Raw genomic sequence first — 22386 nt, 5'->3', positions numbered from 1 at the left:
CTTCCGCTACTCTTCCTTGCCACGTGTTCGGTCCTTAACTCATCCTCCAGTTCTGCTTTCATTCTTTCCCACCCTCTCTCCTCTTTGCTTTCTTTCTTGCCTTCCTTCCTAGCCATTCTGCTAATTCCGTACCTCTTGCCTCCCTCCCTTTATGTTCCCCTTGCCTCCCTTCCTTCTCTCTGCCCCTATTATTTTACTCTACTTACTTACCCACGTTCCTCTCCTGCTGTCCAGCGTCTTCTCTCGTGCCTTGGTTCGCCTGTTCGTTCTCTCTCTCTTTCACGCCCCCATCTCTCCTTTGGCACATTTTGTTCCCTCGTCTCGAGCTTTCTTTCTTGCACTCTCCTGGGTTCCTTGTTCCCTGCCTTCCTACCCTCGTTCTCTGATCTACTACTCGCAGACCTGCAGTGAGGGCCCCCATCCTGTCCAGCCTTCCTTGTGTCTCTCTCCCGCCTCCATTCCGAACCTTCTTTCACTTTCGCTATCACGCTACTTCCGTTCTCTCTTTTACCATTTTCTCCTCTATGGCCTCCCCGCTCTAATTTTAATAATTCAAATTGTTGTTTCATGTCGTTTTTTCCTGTTTAGGTGGTCGTGGCGATGGCGTTGTAACACTAGTTGAAGAGGGGGAGCCTGGAGGCCAACGGTTCAGAAGGAAGCTCCCGCCCCCAACATGTGCCTCACCAAGGATCTTTTACAGACTTAACGCAAAGGATCTTTGCAGCAATGAACAGGTAGAAACCTTTAAGGAAAGACCATGCTGCGAATGTCCATTGATTCTGTTTGTAGTTTGAGTACCGGACCTCGCTGCACGCCGAGGATGTAAACGGTTCGTTGTTAGCCCTGCAGTTTTTGGAGTGTGCCCTGCTTAAGGCGTCAGGAGCTCCCTGGCCATCAGTCCAGTTGTGGTCTGTATTTTTGATAGCACCAGGGCAAACGGCGCCATGTTTTCAGCGTTGTTGAGGTCTGTTTTTTATAGCAGCAGGCCAAACGGCGCCATGTTTTCAGCGTTGTTGAGGTCTGTTTTTTATAGCAGCAGGCCAAACGGCGCCATGTTTTCAGCTCTCTGGGCCGCTTTCTTTCTATATTTGTCCCTGAGCTCAGATGCTGTTTGCTCAGGGAGGTGTGAGCGAGTGGGTGGGTTCGGAGACAAGAGGCCTGTGAAAAACTATTTGCGCTGGCGATGCAACGGCTTCAACACCTGTCCCTGCTGAAGCGCCATCAGCTGGCAGTGAAGAGGGGGCCCTGAAGCAGCGGGGGGGAGACGACAGAGAAGGTAAACCCATGAAGCGCAAAAAATGTGCCCACTCTTTTTACAGGTACAAGAAAGAAGATAGAGCAAAATGAATGGAGCCACTGAGAGTGGAGGAGGAGATACTGAGGCAGGGTGCCAGGCGATTCAGGTGCCCGTCGGGTGGCATCGGCGGGAAGTGCAGCACACCGTGGTCTACATCAGGTATGGATGTGGCGCTAGCCACCACCAGCGTTGGCTCCACTTACTTCATTACTTAACTTAGCGGGTTTATTATTTTGTCCCACAGTGTAGTTTCATCACAGAACTTTACCAAGCCACTGCACACTTTATTTAGGAACTAAGCACAGCCCGCTTCTATTACTGAATCCTGTTCTTTCTGATATCACTGGGGATGCCATGTTTTAAATAATGCTGCTTGCTTTATGAACCAGTTAACCCAGCTCTTCACGCATTGAAAGACGTCTGGGGTCTGAAATAATGATGTCGCATAAGAGTTCCTAATGAAACTGTACAAAGCCACTATATGTACGCCCATATCGCAGAATCTCGAATCCTCATTTTACCTGGTAGTAGGGCAAATCCCAGTACGTCACTGATTGTTGATCTCACCAACGGCACCACGTAAAGACGTCTTGTCATTTCCATCTTCAACTAACCATGATGTTGACTGCTTCTTCAGACAGTTCGAAAATCTTACACTTTTAGTGACCAGGTAAGTAAGTGCAGGCTGATCAGTTGATGGTGCTTCGTCTGCGAGCTTGGTTGGTGCTGCTGGCCATTGGAGGGACTGCTTGTACTCCCACTTCACCCTTTGAACCACTACCGCGCCTCGCGGTCCCCGCTGCTCGGGTGCCGCTCGAGGGACCGGGACTCTGCTGCTATCAGTCGGGGCATTGCTGGTGTGCTGACCTTACGATCCAGGTTACTGCCATTGCTACGAAGAACCGGCGTTTTCAGGACTGCGAGGACCAGGGTGCTGCGCGCGAAGCAGAACAGCCGCACCTGGTCCTCTTCCTGACTCCTCCCCCAACACCGTTGCCCTTCATTATATGTACGTCTCCCTGCCTACACGCGCTAGTGCGACGCGCGCGGGTCTCAGCACGGGGCTAAGACCGGGCAAAGAGCGGGCCCTCTGAGGCCCTCAGAGGCACGAGGAGACCGAGGTGACCGGACCGGGGGAACCCCTTCTTCTTGTCAGCAAACGTAAGTCTAGACCCAGAGAACTGCATTATTCACCATGGCTGAGACTTTCTCCTCAAACACGCCCATATTCACTGGTGGTACAAACAAAGGTACATTGGTCGATTACTTCATTAAGGCTGCTGCGGCCACTGGAAAGGAGACTATGCTAGCTGAACGAAGGGCTGAGCGACGTCGGTCCATAGAATGTATAAAAAACAGGATGCCTATGGATAACCCGCTTCCTATTACCCCTTTTGAGCTAAGTCCCCCCACTTTTACTCAGGAGGCACTAGCCACTGATAATGTTCCTGTGTTGCTCAGAGACATAGAATTTCCACCTGATAAACCCATTTGTCTGCATGCTTCCACTGATTTGCTCCCCTCCAGCATTATTATTAAGGAAACTGATACGATTATTATCCCTTCTCAATCTAAGGTTAAAGCCACTATCAAGAAGGTGGGGAGGGTTGCGGCGCCAAAAGCCCCAAGGCCCCCTCCCACCAAAAGAAGAAAGAGGCTAGGCGATCTGCCAAGGGATAAGATTAATCACTCAGATTTTGGTAAAGGACCCATTCATACCTCAGGAAAAGTATCCTTGCCAAAGGTAACACCTCCTGTACCTATAGCAAACACCATGGCCACAAGATCTTCCACCTTACTCGAACCCTCCTCTCCTGACCCGATCTGTCCACTGTTGTGCCTACCTAACGAAGGTCCGATGCCAGCCCCTCTTGAGGGCATCGAACAATTGCTAAGGTCATTCGTTTTACCTATAATCGTAAGATTAAAAAACATAGAGCAACGCCTAGGGGATCTAGAAATAGCTATCACTAAATACGCGGGGGCACCCAAAGACCACGTACACCCAGTTCTGCCCCCCCCGTGGCACTAGTCCTATCCCCTATTCATACCAGGAAAAACGATATGGCTGGTCTTGATAGCCAGTCTATGGCCAAATCTTCCAATATAGCCCACCACTACCAAGTACAAAATGACGTGGGTGAATCGATAAAGGAAGTACCAGACCCTACCCTAGGAATGATTCCAAATGAGAGGGGTGGGAGTCATCCCCTGGGTAGGTAGGGCAAGAGACCGACCAAGGCATCAAGTTGATTTACCCCCAGAGGCAGTCCCATATGCGGTAGTGCTTACGAGAGTCCCGCTTCTGGAAAAGGGTAAAAAGGCAGGTTTCCATGAGCTTAAAAATAAAACCATGCATTGGCTCATGCTAAATAGACCCCTTCCCTTCAATGTCAACGGGGAGATACTACATGTCCGGAGACTCCCTTGGCTAGGCTGTAGAAATAAGGACATTGAGGGGGATATAATCATCATCAATTTTAGAGACCCTAGAGCAGTCACCCACATTCTTGACTATCCTTTGGGTAATACTCGTGGGTCCATTAATCCCCGTGAACTGTTATATTTTTATCCAAGACCTCCAGTCTTTCAAAATGCATACCCTAGGGCCCCAGCCCGAATGCCGTCATACCCCTTTGCATTCCCTGTACCCTCTTACAACCATTGCCATACTTATGCACCCATTTCTGGGGTTCATGAAAATGCAACAGATTGGGTTACAGTGCCCCTCGGGAGCCACCGACACGGCCCAAGGAGGGTGAACCATAGATTACCATTTACCCCCTGGAAGTCGCAAATAGATTCAATGGCCTACCATGCATTGATGACTGCGATTGACAGAGGAGTCTCTCTAACAAAGGGCCCAGTACTCTGGAGTTTCAGGTTGTGGATACTGATCTGACTCCCCCACCGCAGATTTCTTTCCCGCAAAAATCCACTTTTTCTGGGCTAGTTCTACCTTTACCTGACCTCTACGTAGCGCCCCACGAACACGATTTTGTGTTTGTAGAGGAACCAGCTACAAATCCCTCTCGTCCCGTATTCAGGGCGCAGTGGAAAAATGCGGCGGGTGGGGGTTTGTCAAGACAGATCCACTCGACACAGGTTGTCCCAGTCAGGGAACGCTCTGATAACGGGGTTCGCGCCCCCCCAGGGCCAGCACAAAGTACCCCCGATGAGATTGTTTCAAGCACAGATAGGGTTTTGAGGTCATTAGAAATCCTACCTTGGAACATTGCTGGGTTGCCCAATAAGTTAGATTGTAGTGAATGGGCAACCTTTATAAAGAAATATGATATATGCATGTTCCAGGAGACATGGGCTAGAGAAAACTATTGCTACCCTGGGTTTGCAACTTTTAATGTCCTAGCCAGATGGGGAGGGAAGGGACGCCCGTCCGGTGGGTTGTCAATATGGATTGGCTCCCATCTTGGCTGCAAGGCCGAGATTGTAGAAACTAACTCAGTTGACATCCTGTGTGTGGTCTTACGCTGGCCCACTGGGATGGGCCTGGCACTGGTAAACGTATACTCCAGACCGGTCGGAGTCGCGGGCACTTCAGGGACAATGGAAGACTTGGCGACATTCCTTGATTCTCTCTCAGGTTCAGTAACACTCCTGGTCGGAGGTGACTTCAATATTCAGTATGAACCATTCCCGAATCACTTGGATGGGCTTAGTAGTGAGGAGGATGATCTCTGGGATATTCCAAGTACTGCGGGTCCGCCAGTTAGGTCATCCTCACCACTCCTACTCCAAGTAATAACAATGACCCTTGCAAACTCACTTAGAGCTTGCAATGGCAGGTTCAAAGGGGACATACCTCCGCAACCAACTTTTAATAGACTAGGCCAGGAGTCCCGGATAGATTACATAATGATCAAACTCCAGGACTGGAAACTAGTTCTAGATTTTAAAATAGCCCCCAGGTTTGACAGTGACCACAATGGCCTGATCCTCTCCCTGGCTGTTGATGGCTTTCTTAATGCTGCTGTCTCAGAAAATAGAGCAAGCGCCCCAAGTTTAACCTTATCTAGCAACAGGCGAAGAATAAGGTGGGACAAACTCTTAGAGAAACCAAACTGCATTAGGACCATCTATGAGCTGATGGCATCAGCCCTTGAAAAGGTGGGTAGACTTCTCCCACTATTGCCCTCGCCTGACGGGTGCATTTCCCTGGGGGATATTCACCAGACCTTGTGCAACAATCTTGCCGACGTATTGAACCCTGTGGTTCGGGACAGGAATGTGAGGAGAGAAAGAACCTCATGGTTCAATGCCAGCTGTAGGAAAGCCAAGGCAGACCTTCTCCGGGCATTTAAAAATAAGGAGGCTTTATCGGTAATTAGGGAAAAGCGGGCTGCTTACAAGCTCCTTCTTGAAAATGCCAAAATAGACTGGGACTGGGAGAACTGGTCAGAAATGACAACTGCACTTAAAACCAGAGACCCAAGGAAATTCTGGCAAATAGTCAAACATGGCTCAGTCGAGCCTGCTCTGGCTATAGAGGGAAACATTGCGCCTGAAGTGTGGGAGGAACATTTTTCGTTGCTCTACAGTGCGCCAGGGCTGGACGATCTAGGAACTCAGGTTGGGGCATTTGTCGCCCTAACCACTGATAACTCTCCCGAGATGGGAGATTTTAATCTGGAGGAATTGGAAATGGCAATTACTCGCCTTTCTTCGGGAAAAGCGCCAGGTCTTGACAAACTTCCAGGCGACCTTTTAAAGCACGAGGTAAGAATCTGGGCCCCCTACCTCTTGGTTTTGTTTAACGCCATCGCACACGGTATGGCGGTCCCCCCCACTTGGCTCGGGGCGGAGATCGTGCCTATTTTTAAAAGGGGCTCACCTTTAATCCCGGCTAATTACAGACCGATCAGTCTGATAGACGTCCCTCAGAAGCTTTTTGCGAGGCTTCTGTTGGATCGTCTCTTGGACTGGATCGAAGACAGGGACATTTTGAGCCCCCTCCAGGCTGGGTTTCGGCAAAAGACTTCCACCATAGACCAGGTCTTTAGACTGTCCCTTTTATACTGGAAAACAATACAGTTGGAGGGTGGCAGCCTCTATACTGTATTTGTGGATCTAAGGGCAGCCTTCGACCTGGTTCCACGTGGTAAGCTGTGGGAAGTGCTGGCTAGAGCCGGGGTGCCAGGTGATCTTTTGTCAATGATCATCCGCCTCCATACCAACACTTATGCTCAAGTGAGGTGTGGTAGGCATGGCGCCCTATCAAATAAGTTCCCCGTTGACAGAGGGGTAAGACAGGGGTGTGTACTTGCACCGACCCTGTTCTGCCTCTTCGTCAACGGGGTCATTGATCACCTCAATAGGGTCCCCAATTCCGACGTCCCGAAGCTGGCGGGAAGGAGGGTTCCGGCAATTATGTTTGCGGATGATACCCTCCTTCTCTCCAAGTCGCCGATGGGAATCCAGCGTGTGCTGGACGGTTTTGGGGACTGATGCAGAGAGCACGGATTGGAGATTAACACTCTAAAGACCAAATTTATGGCCTTCAATCCGCCACCTAGGTTCCACCGTATCCCACGCATAGGGAACAACACGCTAGAACGAGTCAACACCTTTGAATATCTTGGTGTAACCCTTAACGAGGAATTGGGGTGGGGTCCGCACAAGGAGAAAGCAAGGCTGAAACTAGCGCAACACGTGGGTGGGATACTAAGGATGGTGGGGAAGAATAGGTCGACCCTCAAACCCATAGGCCCTCCGCTCCACATCTACAGGGTGCAAGCCAGAGGAGCCGTTATCTATGGCAGCGAATTATGGGGTCACAAAGTCTTGGCTAGTCTGACAAAAGAGGAGAATAGGTTTCTTAGGTGCCTAGTAGCCCTTCCTCCAAGCACTCCTTTAGTGCCACTAAGACTTGACCTAGGCATCAGACCCCTGGAAGAAGAATTGGCGCTTCGCCCTCTGATTTATTGGCGTAGATTGTGGGCTGTACCCGAATTGATTCATTATAGACAGGGCTTGCAGGAAGTCCTTAGTCTTCCAAATTCGGGGAACATTGCCTGGCTTAAATTTATAAGGAACAATCTGGTGGGCCTAGGTCTTGATGCTCTTTGGAACGACCCCCTCGATGCTTGCCCCAGACTTCCCAAAAAGGTTGTAACCAAATTGCATTATAATTCTAAGGCTCCCACATCCCGACCTTTTTTAACCCTAGGGACTCTAACGCACCAATTCCTCTGTATTAAAAATGCCTATAGCTTTGAATTAATCCTGGACAATATTTACCCTGTACTAATTAGGAAGCTTTATCTACAATGGAGGCACGGGTCCCTGCCAATACGTGCACTCACTAGTCATTGGTCTGTGGCTGCACCCAGTACTTGCCCGGCATGCAGAGTATGCGATGAAACTGAGCTGCATATTATATTTTTTTGTCCGGGCTACAGTGAGGTGCGCAGAAAATGGATCACTCCCGTTTGTAGGAATTTGGGTTTCACCAGGTGCCATGAAGCGTTCAGAATTCTTAAGAGTGAAGTGGCTGCTCACATTGTGTTTGCTGTGGCCAAATTTCTGGGGGCTTTCTGGCACAAGAGAAAACGGTACCTGAAAATGATAACCTGATTAATCTTGCACTGGGTTAAATTGTACATGATTTTATGTAACTAGCAGATACATCGCTGTCCGGGTGTCCTAATGTTCCAACCTTTTTAATTACTTTTTAACTACCCAATGTATGGTTTTAAATGTATTTATATTCTTATTTTATGTACCTTTTATGGAGAGATTCTCCGAAATAAAGTTCTTTTGACTTGACTTGACTTGATGGTGAAGAAAATACTGGCTACCTCTATACAGTCTTCTAACTGAGTAACAAGATTTCTGTGCCCCATGCTTTCGTGGCCAATTTGGGACCATTACTCTCGTGGTTGCCTGAAACTTTTTGTGACCCTATTGAGAATCCTGTGTCTAAACCCTTTGGGACAGATGGCTGTTGTGCAGATTGGTGGTGTTTGTAACACACATGCTTCTCATGCTCCTGAACGATGTAGATAACTCGGGCCTCTTAGCTTGCCTAGATATACAAGTGACTGATCTCGAACTGTCTCACATTCTCCAGCCAAATGCTAATCGCATTCAGATGTTCCATTTGAGGCATTCGAAGAGCAAAATTCTGCCCTCTCCACAGATTTTTGCACTGTTCCCAACATAATGGATCGAGCACACCTTCGTTTTCACCAAAATTGTCTGCCAAATGCAGTGACTACAGAGTACTTAAGAGCCACTGGAGAGGCCCCATCAGGCCTAGCCCCATGCCTTGTATGGCTTGAAAAAACGTATTATCTGCTTCATATCCTGAGCCCTCTTTGGATCTGAAAAGCCTCATGTGGGCACTAGATCTGATTTTCAGAAGTAGAACGAAAGCTCTGACGAGGGGTTGTCATTGTTTTGTGAAGTAGTGTAAACCTTTCTGGGACATATCTTTCAGGGGCCAATTGTCTAGGTACAGAAAAGCCTACACTTGCTGTAGTCTTAAACGTACTGCTGCTAGCATGGCCACCTGGTGTGTGATAGCTTAAGGGGCAGGCATGAGACCATGTGGAAGGTCTCTGAATTTGCGAGTACCTCCCTTCCACCATGAAATGCAAGTTCTTTTATGTTTTGGCTGGGATAGGTAGTTTGGGAAGTACCATCAATTCATTCCAGCAACACCATTGAGATTTGTGCCAGAGACATCAACCATAGTTTCATTTTTCAAATTATGTGTTGAAGGCTTCTAGGTTTTATATGGGTCTGAGTTTTCCAGTTTACTTTTTGCATACAAGAAATTATCAGAAACTGAGCCACGTATACGATTCTTCCAACAGTCTTTCTTTGATGGCATGATCTATTTCATTTGACTTACCACTCGTGTAATTCTTTATCTTAATTTCTCTGTTTTTAGCATATCTAAGGGAGGGAACTTTGAAAAAAATTTCACGAAGCTCAACAAACACCCTCCTAGCTCACCCCCACCCATTTTTGATCTATTGAAACCCTCCCCCCCCCCCCCCCCCCCCGCTCCAAGGTTCTGCTTTTAGTTACTGTGCTCCAAAATGGTTATGTAAGTGTCTTTGTGTGTGTCGTATACATCCTGGAAGCTGAGGCATGTGGTGTTTTCTTTTGTTTCACTTGTCTGCTGCGTCCAGGAGATCTTTTATACGGAGGTTCCTCTGAAGAGACCCCTGCAAAGTGGGATCTTTAATGAGGAGTTTAAGGCATCGATTGATATCGATGTACTCTGTAAAATGGTTTTGAAAATACAATCCGCTTTCTAAGTGCTTCAATATCGATGATTTTGAACGTCTTTCATATGTTGGTTACAGATTTTTGAAAGGGGCAAACATATGTTGCCATATTTGAGTCCTATGTGAAGGATGCTTTCTACTTGGTCTTGCACAAACCTCCTCTTCCACGGAAGGTTTCAAATCCTAAGAAAATGAAGCTTTTCACACAAGCTTAATGTATGAAGTGTTTTCAGTAGTAGTAACTTCCCTGCTAAAGAATTTTTAAAGAGAAGTGTCCCTGCCATCTAGCAAGCATCCTACATCAGGTCCTCCTGGTTTGAGTCCGTGTGCATTCCCCAATACTCATGTCAAAATGTTCATCAGAATGGTAAGAGCCTTCATCTGTACTTTTGCTCTTGGGTTGTAAGATCTCTTTATCTAACAGACTTTTAGATGCCTTATTTTTGGAAACGTGCCTTAATCCTTATGCGTCTGACTCAGTGGAACATCCATGAGTGCCCTAAGCTCCATTACAAGCACAATAGGGGGAAAAGTTGAGGAATCCTATTGCAGTCAAATTCAAAATCAACTCACCAAATATGTTGCTCACTGGATTCCAGAACTGGTTCTAGTTTGTCTTCTTGATCGGGGAAGGAGTCTTATTCTCCTCAAAAGATTCTTTGTGTCAGGAAGGTTCAGAGTTCACGTCAAGACCTGGCCATTTTAATTTCATAATATTTCTGCCCTTTTCCTTCTAGTGGGAGTCTCTTTCCTAAAAATGGAGGTAACCAACAGCTCCCTGTTTGCAGACGGCCTACATCTTTCAGAGGCAAACTGGCCATGGCCATTAATATTCTTTCCGTAGTGCTGCAATCCTTTCAAGTTCATGTTTAGGAAAGCATTGTTAATATGGCTGTGATGTCGAACCCATAACTACAACATAGAACTTTCATAAAGCCTGTTTGTGGCCGCCTTTTTGCATTAGTTTAGATCCTATAATAAATGGCTTCTTCCCCACATTGGGAGGAACAAATAAAAATTGAAACAGTGTTAATTTTTGTGAGTGTTGGAACCATTGGGCGTGGCTCAAATGTATGTTTGGGAGGCTCCAAGCACCCATGGCAGAGAAGAGTGTAGAGTAATTGGGATACAGTGGCAGCATTTATGCCGAATAATGTTGCTCCATCCAGTCAATGTGGCTCAATGCCAGTATGACTCTAGCGAGGTAAGCAGTGCCTTCAGTGCTGCCAGAGCGTCAAAAGGATGTATGGGTCTCAGCCTGTGACTAGGCAGTTTGACCCAAAGAATATGTAGTGATTAGCATCTAATAGAATTGGGCTTTTTCTCTTATGTTTTGTGACACCTGGTTGTTTTAATTCGCTGGTCCCTGGTATCAATACATTTTTGTAGACATGTTTACGTGAATATCAAACTTTGTAAAACTCAAGGTAACTCCTTTCTTTTTCTCATCTCTAGTCCTAGTGGTACAACTCTTACCTCATTGGAGCAGATCAGGAACTACTTGCTGACGGACGGAACCTGCAAGTGTGGCCTGGAATGCCCCCTGAACATCCACAAGGTGAGCTTGTGCTGTACCTTGGTTTCACTTTGGGTTCTGTTTCCATAAATAGCTATGATCATTTGATCTTGTTCTTTCTTTGGGCCTGGAGTTTATTGTGGTGTAGAGGTTGGAGGGGAACATTAAGGTGCACACTGGTGGAAATGCTTGAGGTGTGGGCAGTGTTGAGAATATTCCAGGTAAGCTGTCACAGGAAAAGGTAATTTATAAAAAGTTCTCCACGAGCTTTGAAATCACTGGACATTCCTTCAAAGCCATAAAACTAGTTTCCATGTTAATCTGGTGATACATTTTATTGGGGATCACTCTCGTTTCTTTTGAGTAGAGTTTACTTCTTAAATTTACAGTATTTTTTTGCGTAGCACGAGAGCAAAACGTATGCACTTGTTAAAGTTCAGAGAAAACTGGTGTTTAATCACTTTATCCTGAAGTACCTGCTTTGGCTTTTGATGTATTCCTACATTATTTTTTATACATTGATGTTACCAGATAACGCATTGATGGTTTCTGAAATTAAAAGCTATAGCAGCATGTTACAATATTTAATAAATCTGTAATGCAGGGATGAGCTGATTAAAAGTGTAGCCACGTTTTCTGGCTGGAACTAGAAAGCTAATATCTAAAACCAGTACTAGCATGAATTGTTTGTTCCTTCTCTGCCCCATTTTGTTGCATCTTCAACCTTTATTCATCTTTCTAATTTCACAGACATATCACATATTCTGTAATTTTCACATAATCAATCCTTTCTTAAACCTTTATTCTACTAAATTCTCAGAGAATCCGTTTTTCCTGTCTTGGTTTGATTGTTTTTCTTATTTTGGGCCCACCTTTATTTCTATCACTTCAGTTTAAATGAGTTTATCATAGCAGTGGGTATATTATTGGAAGTTATGGAACATGATACAAGTTACCACAGAAAGATAATGCCATTAATAGCAAATATTAACGTTTGGTTGCAGAGAAGGCATTTGGAGCAAATACATGTTTGACAAATATTTGGCCATATGTTAGGTATTGGTCAAAATAAGTATTATGACTGATTTTAAATGTTTACATTTAACTGGTGAAAGTTATAATTATCTTTAACTTCCTAACTTTCCTATTACCGACCTGGAACCACAGCTACAGGATAAACTAACACAATGAAAGAAAGAAAAATAGGCAAAAAGTAGTTCAATACCTTACTCTAGTAGTATAATACTCTGTCTCCAAACCTCTAACTAAAAGTCAGTTTTTTGTGCCCTCTACCTTTTATGGAAGTTGTAGGTGCTCTGAGAGGGACCAGGGCACCTACTTAATAAAAATATATATTTAAAAGAAACAGATAGCATGGAAGTGTTCTTCCAGCTTTTCTATTTATTAAAAAAATAAACAAGCCAGGTTAAGGTGCCCCAGTTAGGACCGAAGCAGATGAGCATTAAAAAAAAAAAGCTTAGCTGTTGAAGCTGCGAGGCTGCTCATTAAGATTAACTGCTCTTGAAGAAAAATGTTAACACTTTGACAAAAAATCCTTTTATTTTTTGTGACAAAAATTATTGTGCATTGCTGTGTGAGAAAGTCATCCTTTTTGCCCTTATCACCACCACACTTTTGACTGATGCTGGAATACTACTGACTCTGAAAATGCCCCGGACTCTGCTAACCAGGGCCAGTGCTATGTCCTCTAAAGGTTTATTGAAGTTTGTATAATTCTGATTGGCAAAGACAACCTACCTGAAAGTCCCAAGTATATGGTAGGGCTTGCAGGTTTTAGAGACCCCAGTGGACGCAATGCACTTAGGTGTGCACTTCTATGGTGTTTCGTGTCATTTTAAAGCCAGGCCTGCCTTACAGGCTGGCTTTAAAACAAATATATGTCCAAATTCGATTTTGAAATAAAAAGTACTTAAAAAGCCCAAAACTACCTTTTATAACACGTCACCCCTAAGGTCTGCCCTAGGTGCTCCAAGATTAGGGTGCATTGTCATAACAAGGAAGGACAAAATAAAAGATGTTTTATATGCCCCGGTGAGGAAAAATAGCAAAGTCGTTTTTCCCAATTTTTGAGCTTCAAGCCCCAGAGGCTAACATAGAAAATCGTTATCAAAATTAATAAAGTATACCTTTTGATTGGAGCTAGCTATACATATCCAAAGTATCCAAATAATGGTTACAATAAATCCAACAACTTGCCTAGGTCTGATTTATTATAACTGTTACTGGAGAGTTGTTTTATAACTTACTATCCTGAAGTTACCTAAAGCAGCCATGTAGTAGCCGAATTAGATTGGTCAGCCTTCGATACCCTGAGCCAAGCTGCTCCCTGAGTAGGTGTGGAGAGGCATTGGGCGCCAACAATACAACCGTTTGGTGGGAGGAGATTTGCTTCCTGAGGAAGCCAGGGAGAGGAAAGGGGCTGGGTAGATAAGATGGATTTCAAAGGAAGGAGACTCTGCAGAAAACAGATGTCACAGGGCCCACACCACCCCCACTTCCTTGATTTCTAGGTAGATGGGAGCCCCCCTAATTAGATTAGGAGAGGGGCTGAAAGGGGAGTGTAGTCCGTTGTTAGCCACACCTTTGGGTTAGTTTACACAGGCACCTACCAAGAAGAGACTTTGTCCTGGTCCAGCGCAACCAGATAGCTGCCAGTGGCTCTTTAAGCTTTATGGCACTAGAATGCACAATTTCTGATGTAATCTTTAAAAATTCATATCTCCGGCTCCCTAAATTGGATTTTTGTTGCTTTAAAGATTAAATAATATTCTCTATTTTTATAATTTGTTTTGGATTGTTATTGTGTTATGTCTTTTACTTAGTTACTGTTTTGGTGGTATTATAATCTTTACACATACCTGTCTCCTAAATTAAGCCTGACTGCTTGTTTGATAAGCTACCAAGGGTTGAGCAAATATTAATTTACTGAAACTTGACTGGACATATTAGTGATTTTGGTTCATTACTAGCAGAGGGTAAATACCCCCACCTACTAATAACCCACTTTCCTACACTCTGCATGTATTTATAAAGATTACTTTGGAACATGGGCAATGATAAATTATTTTGGCATTTGGTTTATACAGATTGCTGGGATAACACCTTGCCAAAGTCAATAGACCAGCCATTAATATTTTGGTATTCTGACCCTTTGATAATGACATCTATTAATACTGTTACTTTACATTAAAACACCTTTAGAAATTCACTGGAAATACAAAGGTTATAGTGACTTTATAGTTAGTTGAAAATGCTAGTTAAAATGTAAAGTTTTAAACTCAAAACATCACTGAAATTCAACAGTTATAGTTAACTGAAGCACTATAACTCAAGGAGAAGCTTAAGTAGCTCAGACAGCTTTAATTCATTTGTTTGGCACGAATCACACTTCACTTTTGTCACTAACACTTTACTTCCTTCTCCCCATTTGAGTAATACTGGTACTATCTATGGACTAAGTGTGACTCTAGAATAAGTTCATGCCACAAAAATACACTATTTACATACATTTGACAATAGCAATGCAGCCTGACTCTGTTCTAGATTTATGTGTGGCCCTTCCATCTCCAGGTTGAAGTAGAGGAGACTTGCTGCGTAGTGTTGAAATAATAAGTATAATAACATAACTCGTTCAGCCCAAGTATTAAACCCCCAAAAATCTAAACGATGACTACTGCCTGCTGGGGAATTGTGGATTTACACTTGAACTCCTAGTGGTTCATACTTGTTCCATCTATTATCAATGCCCAAAACTAAAAACCTTATTTGTTTCTAAGGACATTTGAATTTTAAGAGTTTAAATCTGTAAAAGTATTGTTAAATAAATAACTAAAGCCCTACTTATCTCTAAAAACTCAGTAATGAGTTCAGATGTTTTTGCATCTCTCCACCCTCTGAACAGGTTTTTAACTTTGATCCCACTGTTGCTGTGAAACAGAGGAGTGCAGAGGACCTTCGTGCAGAAGAAGACATGACTAAGCTCTGCAACCACCGCAGGAAAATCGTGGCTATGGCAACTCTGTACAAAAGCATGGAAGACTCACCCCTTACACTACAGAACCAAACTACAGGTAACCCTGGGGACATTCTTGCCTGATTCCTACAATATGTGCCTTTATGAACACAGCAGCCATTGTTCAAACTTATACTTTGCAATGAAGTTCCAAGGCATCAGTGCACTTTCTAGCCTTTGTTGAGCACTAAAAGGGTATTCTGTAAAAGCAATGAAAAATGTAAGTACAGAGGAATCTCAAAAGTTGAATACAAACAAACTAGAATGTATGCTGCAGATTGTACTGTTGTGATGCCAAATATAACCTAGAAGACATTGGGTAAAAAAAGGTTATTGTTGCACAATTTAAATATGTACGATATACTTTCTACACTATGGTGCATCTTGAGCTTTTATTCAGCTGTTGCACTGTTACAAATTCCATTTGTTCTAGTACTATAGTTGGCTGCCAGCTTTCATTCAAATTACATATGTAGCAAACCTACTTCCTTCTTGTCGTAAAACATCTGTTTTCCATTATGCAGGGGTGTTTTTACCTCCTCAAAGTATTGTGTTCTACAGTCTAGTAATTACTGGTTACCTGCAGTGTCTTTTATTCTAAAGAATTGCACACTTCTGTGACATTCACAGTTAACTGTGCTTTCTTTTCCAGCCTTTTTATTATCAACTTAAAACTTGTAATTCTTTTTTGTTGTTGCTTAAAGTGCACTTAAGAAGCAGGCTGTGTGTCACATTTTGGCACTGAAGTCTTATTTTAGAAGTATGCAAAATTGTTGTGTAAAGATGATGCACTATATGGACATCAGTACACTGTTGTTCACTGGATATTACATTCAGGGTTTTGTTGGTCCAGCTGTTAGGTTGCATCTGTATTGGCTATCGGTCCTTTAACCATGTGGATAAAGTCTAATGCGGAACAATCACACAAGGGAATGTCAGTGTTTCGTTATACAATTAATGTAAAAAGTAATAAGGAACCCCTGTTGCAAGACTTTGCCCCTGATCACTAATGCATTGTGTTAATTCTTTGTTCCAGGGTGTGGATCCAGCCAGTTGTATCATGCTCCCAGTGTAATGAACCGACTGCAGCATTCCACAGCATATAGTAAGCCTTCTCCTTTGGATAATGACATCTTTGCCAGATTGATGATGGAGAAAGCCAACACTTTATCAAGGCCACAGTGTGTTGAACGTGCCCCTGAACAGAAACAAGATCCTTACCCTTCTTGTTCTGGAGAAAGGTACGAAAACTTCAGGCATGGACAGCAGCCCGCCTACCCCAGACATCATGGAGGCTCCTTCAGAGAAGCCTACCCATCTAGGAACCCTTCTTCTATCCCACCAAACAGAAATTATGACTTATTTCAAAGATCCGAGCCTAATTTCCACCCGGAGTATTACTCCAATACGTTTCCACACCACCGGAGCTTCAACCAGTCTTCCGATATGCAACTTTCATATTCCTTTCCCAATCAGGATGTCTGGGACCCATCCCCTAAACCTGTTTCTGTCAACTCTTGTAATTATGGACAGGGACTTGTTTTCTCCACCAATTTCTCTAAGCCTTTAGAAGAACAGTCGCACGATGCTCAGAATACAATGATGTGCCCAGAGAAAGACCCACTGGGCATTTTGAACTCCATAAGCAATAAAACACCTATGCAGCGCTACCCTTGTATGAATGCCCCATCCCCCCTTCATGCACAGGTTCCAGTTTCTAACCTAAACACACCTCCTGAATCCACATCTGTATCCAGCTGTCGTTCCTCACCCTTGGTCCGTGCGGGGCATGACTCCCAAAAGGGCTCTTCATTGTCAAGGACTAACACCCTGGGTTCACCTTCTACAACCCTGTCCTCCATCTCTTCTCCGGGAGGCAGTATTGAACCATCCCCTCAACGCTCTAGACATTCCTCAGCATCCTCTGAGCATGGCAGCTTCCTACTAGGAGCACATTACTCTTCCTGCTCCTCTTCCAACGCTGGGAGGACCGTACCAAGATCCCCCATGCCGCCAGGTTCACCGAAGCTTTCCGTACCACAGAGTCCTAAAGCAATACTTGAAGGGTTACTTCACCAAGGCAAGATGGATCCTGGTTCCTCAATCTCCGTTAGCAATGCCTTAATCCACCAAAGCAATAATTTGCCACCAGTGTCTTCTGGAGCTATGCATGAAAAGAAGAACCAACCTGGCTTTCTGGGATTGCCTCTCGGTCATCTCCTAAACCAGCAGAATACTGCCTCATTCCCAGCAAGCAGCCTTCTGTCAGCTGCAGCAAAAGCCCAACTAGCAAGCCAAAAGAATGTGGATGGAGGTGGTGCTCAATCAGATGGCCAAAGCACTTTACAAAACCGCCTCGCCAATTCCAACATGTTGCTTTCAATGATGAACACTCAGGGGGGAGTGGCATTGGGCGACCGGCTTTCAGCACCTCCTAAAGACCACACCAAGCGGCGGAGACAGAGGCGATCACCCACAGCACTGCGCTTAATTAAGGAATCTCATTTGAACCACGCTGGCCTTGAAGAGGCATCCCCAAAAAGAACACAAACCAAGACTGGCCAACGGAGCCAAGTGCAGTTGCCTGCAGCAAAAAATAATCCACGTGTCCCCAATATTGCGGCTGTCACAGGGGTGCCCAGGCCACCAGATGTCAGTCCTATCAAACCTGAAGAAGAACTAGCAAAACTGAAAGGAAACCATCCCTTGGCCACCAACCAACCTTTATCTTCTCTTTTGACTTTATTAAGTTCTCAGAGTGGTGGAAACACTAACAGCCATACGGCCAATTTGTCATTCACACAACCCCATTCAAATGTGAATGTTGGCACTTCTCCCACGCACTTGAACAGCTCCACAGTGCCCAACCTTCCTTTCCTACCCATGCCTCTAGGTTCAACGGCTGAGGGGACAGCCAGCCAAAGCACAAACTCCAATACTTGGCCTGTCTTTCAGGACTTTAACACCCAGCTCCTCAACCTCTTTGGGCAGCTTTCCTCAGCGTCTTCCGAACAGACCTCAGGGAGTCCATCGCAACTGAAATTCCAACTGCCGGCTTCGTTGTCAACTTCCAGCAGCGTTGGCAGCAACGCACAATGCAGTGCAGCAGGTACTACTAAACATTTCAAGGAACAATGTCCATTAAACATGTTTTCTCTAGTTAGTACACTGCACCTGTACGGTTTGATTTGTGTGGCCCCATGTTCCTAGTAGCAATGACCCATTGGTTGTTTGTCCCTGAAAGTTGTACAAGTGTATCATCTGCCTAGTACTGGCTGTTGACTCCGGCCCTTCTGATCGTATCAAGATGGGCTAAATGTAATAATTATGTTCTCAGCAAGAGTTATCACTCTTTGGCATAACATGTTAGGCAGTGGATGCTGGATGGCGTTGGAAAGAGAAGGTTGTGTTAAAAAATTTTTATGTAATACAAATAAAAATAAATCCCTTGAAGATTGATAGAAGGAATTATGGAGATGTGAATATAAGATAGCCAGAAGGACTAAACAGTCTACATTGTCAAAAGTGGCTGATAAGTTAGGCAGAATTACTGCAGGAAACTGTTTCATGTACAGTGTCTAACAAACATGTATGGACTAAGAGACTAGGGTAATAATATTTACTCGGATAACTGATGTCAGACCCACCCCTTCATTGGCTGCGCTGCTGAATCTTGTATTAAAATTGTTGCTCCTCGCAATTGATCGAGGGTCCACACAGAAATATTATTATTCTCTTTTAGAATATGATTCTTAAGCTACCCAATACCCTTCACCATAAACTGAAGAAAGCATTGGGAAGGATGTGTGCTATTCTATAAACTACTTTAAAAACAAAAAAATCAATATTTATTGCACAGTCTATCAAACAATTGGTACAATAAACAGAAAAAAACATTTCAGCATATAGCTATACACTAACATTTACATGAAAGCTGAATCCAGGGAACATAAATAATGACCCAGCCCAAGAGCAACATCTAAAAAACAATTGTTTTATTAATTTTCAATTGTATATGTAGGAATAAGAGTACCAGATTTAATTGTTTAAAACAAGGGGCAATCATATAAATGCCGCTTTCTTAAAAATAGAGAACAATCAATAATAAGTGGAGAAAGCATTTTTCAACTAATTGTGCAAAGAGTTACCATTATTTGTATTCATCAAATAATAAAGTTTAGAATTGTTACTGCAAGGACACACACCTGTACTCAACAGAAATATCACTTGTCTTCATTTTCATGACTGAGGTTGCAAAAACCTTTGCACTTACCGAGGATGCCAGCATTGATGATATGGACGTATTCATTATTGTGAAAAGTCTATCGCTAATGAGCTAATATTTGCTGACTTTCTCTAGAAATTCTTAACCGATATAATCCTTCCAACCTGCCAATGATAGTTCACTACAGTAAAGCTCCTGCAAGCAGAGTGCAAACATTGTACCTAAAACATGCTAATTAAATCTATTAAATGTGAAGACTGTATGCCCACAGTTTATTACTAAGCGGTAAAGTTCAGATCTCTCGCTGAATGGTTTGTATCATGGAACAAAATGGTGCATTGATCAAATGCTTGAAGCAACTACTGTGCAATGAATCTCAGGGTAATTTTGTATCCAAGTTGGCTAGTTCAGCCCCATTAAACACAAGAGACTTGGTTTCCCCATGAAAGCAGAAAGGGTTATTTCTGTATATTCACAATTAAATTTAAGTAACCCGGTAATAAAAGTAATGGCCTAAGTTAAAAGGGAGGACAAATGAATGGTTTTACCTACTCAAATTGTACGAAAATATAGCACCTAGATATTTAATATTGCCAACTGGCTCTAAAGTCCAACCATTCTGTTTTGGTAGAATTTAGATTTGTTTCCTTTTTGAAAATTAATATGTTGATCTTATCTACACTAATACTTCCCGGACAGATCAAAAAGTACTTGGTCACCTGCATACAATATGCACCGATGTGGCTTCTAGTCATCTTAGGAGAGAGAAAGTGAGCATCACTCAAAGCTTTTGGAAGATCTCCTAAATAGAGTTAAAACAACACGGGAGAACAAGGCAGCCCAGTTGAATCCATTAGGTGCCTCTGTTTGCTTTGTGAGATGATTTTGGGAGTCAGCTTCCACCCAAGCCCAATTACCCGTATGCCAAATCCATAGAATAAAGGTCTTACAAGGTGGAATATCCCAGCTCTTTATCTACCAAACCAAAAGCCTAATGAAAATTGACAAAGCACCAGAACAAAGCTCCATTAGACTCCTTCGAACTCTGTACAAAAGAGCTCGTAAAGACATCGGGCCCGATTCACAGAATTAACTTAAGACAAAATCCTAAACTTACTACTTTTGGTATTCACAGAATGCACTTACTACTTTTGGTATTCACAGAATGCACTTACTACTTTTGGTATTCACTGAATGGATTTACGACTACTAACTTTATGTCCGCACTCGGGCCGGAAATTCCGGCCCGGAGGCGGAGCTCCTGGCCCAGAGGTGGGGCTTCCGGGCCGGAGGCGGAGCTTCCGGCCCGGAGGTGGGGATTCCGGCCAGCGGCGGAGATTTAGCCATGGCCAAAATCTCCACCTCCGGGCCAGAAGCTCCGCCTCCGGGCCGGAAGCTCCGCCTCCGGGTCGGAATTTCCGGCCCGAGTGCGGACGTAAAGTTAGTAGTCGTAAATCCATTCTGTGAATACCAAAAGTAGTAAGTGCATTTTGTGAATACCAAAAGTAGTAAGTGCATTCTGTGAATACCAAAAGTAGTAAGTTTAGGATTTTGTCTTAAGTTAATTCTGTGAATCGGGCCCAACCTGTGGTCCATAGTGGAGTGACTTTACCTAAATCATCTTTCTCTATGGGGATCAGATTATTAGCAAGGACCCACTTTGAGAAAGCACAGAAAAAAGTGTGACAAACTTTAGCAACTAGTCCATTAGGCTGCACAGTTGATAGAGCGATATGCTTAATCGCCCTTCTTCAAAAATACATTTTACCATTAATTCTTTCCAACATTCTAGTATTACGCCATATTCAAACTATACTAAACAGGAAACGGGTCAGTCAACAAATCAATATCATGGCTGCTGGTATATTTTCTGGACTGGCTGTATAATTAATTTTCGTTGTCAATATCACTTTCTTTACTTTATAAGCTGAGGGTGACTTAAACAAAGTTTGATCCAACACATAACCCCTAACCCCAGATAAACTTTTAACATGTCCCTTGAAGGTTGCATAGTATTGAACCCATTTAACCTTAATTACTTTATACATTTGTTCCTAATTATTCTTGTAGTGTTCATAACTCCTCCCATTCAATATGACTATGTTGTTCCTTTTCAGGTCTAACAAACTGAACCAAGCATCTGAATTGGCACTTTGAGCCTGTAAAATCTTTTGGTATTGCATGTGAAATAAAGAGCTGAGAGAGGTACTGAGATAGCCGTGTCGAGGGGGTGGGTTGCAAACAGACCCCCCCCCCCCACATACTCCATGCTTCCTGCTCTACAGTTGTTTTTATTTGTTTTAACAGTTTTTCTGTTCTCTCAGACTAGTCTTCTCTGAAGCATTTTTCTGTTCTTGATCTTAAGCCCTGTCTGCCTAACAGTGGGGAAGTGCACGATGGGAACCATTCAACCAAAGGTGCCTAAAACCATTTCAGCTACTTTGACTATTAATGGCTTTCTTGCATGGGCTGTGCGGGTAATATCTAGAGAGATCAAACTCTCAGATAGGCGTCTGTCACATCAGAGCAGTTGCCTACTTCCACAATCGTAAATCGGAAGGACCAATTCTTATTGGTTCTGCAGCACTACCAAGACTGTTCACTCCCACACCTGGTTGTGGCCCTGAATACTGAATACTGAAATATTTATAAAGCGCTCGAATGCCGAGGCGTCTTGGCGCTGGGATAACGTAGAGAATGGTGAGAGTGGATCAATGAGGAGGATTGAAAAGCCAGGTTTTTAATGCTTTCCTAAAACATTGTTTAGATTTTTGTGAGCGCAGGTGGGAAGGTAGAGAGTTCCACAATCTGGAGGCCAAGTAATGATAACATTAATAAATATCCATACATGGGAGGGAGCGTGAACGGCTTACCACGCAGCGAGAGCGGACATGCCCGGGTAGAGCTCCTGCCTGAGCTCGCCTACACCGGGCCTTTTATCCGCTAAATCCTCCTTTTTCTGGCCCAAAACTGCCGGCGGACCTGATCCGGCATCTGCTGCATTCCCTGGCCAACTTTGGGGCGAATCGGAGGCACCGCGCACCACCGGCGAGACTG

At 44.0% G+C, this 22386-nt stretch overlaps 1 protein-coding gene across 1 annotated transcript in view; it reads left to right on the top strand.

Moving 5' to 3' along the window:
- The window catches only part of MBD6 (methyl-CpG binding domain protein 6), a 212170-nt gene that overhangs the window by 78989 nt on the left and 110795 nt on the right, over positions 1-22386 (top strand). Inside the window, exons 2-6 of the mRNA XM_085654602.1 lie at positions 589-734; positions 1320-1456; positions 11011-11113; positions 14994-15162; positions 16141-18213. Of these exons, the coding sequence (XP_085510728.1) occupies positions 1344-1456; positions 11011-11113; positions 14994-15162; positions 16141-18213 (2458 nt within the window). The 5' untranslated portion in view covers positions 589-734; positions 1320-1343. The remainder of the gene's footprint in view (positions 1-588; positions 735-1319; positions 1457-11010; positions 11114-14993; positions 15163-16140; positions 18214-22386) is intronic.

The sequence above is a fragment of the Triturus cristatus genome, chromosome 4_1 (genome assembly GCF_964204655.1).
Source record: "Triturus cristatus chromosome 4_1, aTriCri1.1, whole genome shotgun sequence".
NCBI classification, from domain to species: Eukaryota; Metazoa; Chordata; class Amphibia; order Caudata; family Salamandridae; genus Triturus; species Triturus cristatus.
This window is presented reverse-complemented; position numbering and strand designations above follow the sequence as displayed.